Source organism: Plectropomus leopardus, unplaced genomic scaffold (assembly GCF_008729295.1).
Source record: "Plectropomus leopardus isolate mb unplaced genomic scaffold, YSFRI_Pleo_2.0 unplaced_scaffold20481, whole genome shotgun sequence".
In the NCBI taxonomy this organism is placed as follows: Eukaryota; Metazoa; Chordata; class Actinopteri; order Perciformes; family Serranidae; genus Plectropomus; species Plectropomus leopardus.
The window spans coordinates 1-2,216 of NW_024622141.1; the positions used below are offsets into that span (position 1 = coordinate 1).

The 2,216-nt window shown below is 45.3% G+C and overlaps 1 protein-coding gene across 1 annotated transcript; it reads right to left on the reverse strand.

Moving 5' to 3' along the window:
• Positions 1-961: 961 nt before the first annotated feature.
• LOC121965542 (homeobox protein engrailed-1-A) lies at positions 962-2,052 on the reverse strand (the record flags this gene model as incomplete). Its single annotated transcript, XM_042515683.1, has 1 exon — positions 962-2,052. A coding segment is annotated over one exon (354 nt), but the record flags the coding sequence as incomplete, so codon positions are not given.
• Positions 2,053-2,216: the final 164 nt, after the last annotated feature.

A 2,216-nucleotide genomic window follows, 5' to 3' on the forward strand; every position in this document is an offset into this window, starting at 1 on the left:
TTTTTTTTGTTTTTCCAATATAAAAGTGTTTATTTGGAAACATGGTTTAAATGTACAGAATATATTCCCCCGCTAACATATATCACAGATCTGCTGCTGTGCTGCTCCTGCAGGCCGCTGCAGCCTCACCTGCCCAAAAACAGCCAGCACCACAGGACACGATGCATACACACGCGCGCGGTCCAAATGTGTGATTTGTTGCACAGTGCAGTGTGAGCCTTCTGTAGAGGATACAACCCTCTGTAAGAACTGTGTTAATCCTGAGGCCACCATCAGAGGGATCATAGACATCCGGAGAAAATGTGGAAACAAAAGATTCAGTCCAAACTCACCGTGGACTCGAACATCATTACAAGACAATGATGGAGCTGCATGAGTGTCAGATAAAGACTAAACATAAAGTCACGAGACTTTCTGACACATATACAGGAATCTACAGAAAAGTGAACAATGTCTTATTAGTTTAAAGAATTTAAACGCCGATATACACTGTAAGAAGAAACCATTTGTTTTACAGTGTATCTTCTTTTGATTTGTGTCTTTCAGCATTATTATAGGATATTTAAATTCATGATCCAAAGCCCTCTAAACAAAACAATCTGCATTTTTTTCTAATTATTTGGATTTGTCACATTTCATTTGTCCTGTTATTCACGAATTTTAATTTCTGAACGGTCTATATTTTGTTTCAAAGGTTCTGGTAAGGATACAGAATCCTTTATTTGTTTAATATACTGATCGGACAGAAATTGTCAAATGAAAATATTTGGCATCGAACCGGAATCAGCATCAACCAATCTGACTGTAAATTGTAGAATGTAAACTCCCATTTTTTAAAGCCTCTCTCTTCCCAAATACATACGCAAAGGCATAATTAGTACTGTACAATTATAGTGGATATAATAATAATAATAATAATAATAATAATAATAATAAAAGTTCACAATGCTAAGTGCCCTGACATTGTAATATTCATGTAATAATCCTGGGGGACTTCCTGTGTGTGTCTCGCGCTCAGCAGTGATTTGAAAATATCCGCTGTCTCATTGTTGCTATCTGCGTGTCAATAGAAATGTGTGTGACATCTCTGTAAAATGTGCTGCAGGATTATTACAGTTCTTAGGAGTCTGATGTTTGAGAGAAACAAACAAATTAAAGAGTGATGGAGGCCGTGCAGTTCTCGCGGGGTTTGGGTGTATTTGGGTGTGTAAGGGCCGGTGTGTGCAGCAGCAGCGCAGTGAGCAACACGAGCTGAGAGAAGGGGAAACAGCCCATAAACAGCCGGGGTGGGCTGTGGCGGGAGGTGGAGGAGGAAGAGGAGGGGGGATTGGGGGGTCCGTTGGACTCTCAGCTCAAGGGACACAGAAATAAATGAGGGATGTTGCTTTTTTTATCTTTATTGTCTTTGAAAGTGTCCAGGCTCTGTTTCCAATAAAATCTTTGGTTTGGCGGTGGCAGGTCAGTCCAAGGGTGCAGTCTGTTCTGCTGGACAGTCACCTCTGAAGAGGAGGACACGGAGGAGAAGAGGAGGAGAGCCGCTGATGAAGATCCGCTCAGCTCTCCCTCCCCATCCTCATCATTAAATTAGATCATATGTATTTACAATGTACAGAGTGTGTGGAGGAGAGCGCACTGTCTTGTCCAGGTCCCAGGGCCCAGGACTTAGGGTCGGCGGCCGGGGGCCGGGGCCGGGGCTCCTCAGTCGCTGTCCTCCTTGTCCTCCTGGATGGTGGTGGTGGAATGGTTGTAGAGTCCCTGCGCCATGAGTTGCAGCGCCAGGCCGTTCTTAAAGCCGCTGGCCTTTTTGATCTTGGCCCGCTTATTCTGGAACCAGATCTTGATCTGGGACTCATTGAGGTTGAGCTCCTGGGCCAGAGACTGCCGCCGCTGCTCCGTGATGTACCGGTTCACCTGGAACTCCGTCTTGAGTCTCTGCAGCTGCTCGGCCGTGAAGGCCGTGCGCGGCCGCTTGTCCTCTTTGCCACTTTTCGACTTTTTAAGTTTCCGTGTCCTTGGGCCTGCAGTAAGAGCGAAAGGACGGGACAGCGGAAATATAAATATTCAGCGCATACTGAAAAACTACTGTTACTGAGGGACACAGATACGAGCAAACGGGCCCTGGACATCAACAATCATTCATATCAGCCTGCCTGCAGTGTAGCCTGCACACACACACACACACACACACACACACACACACACACACACAACTCTCA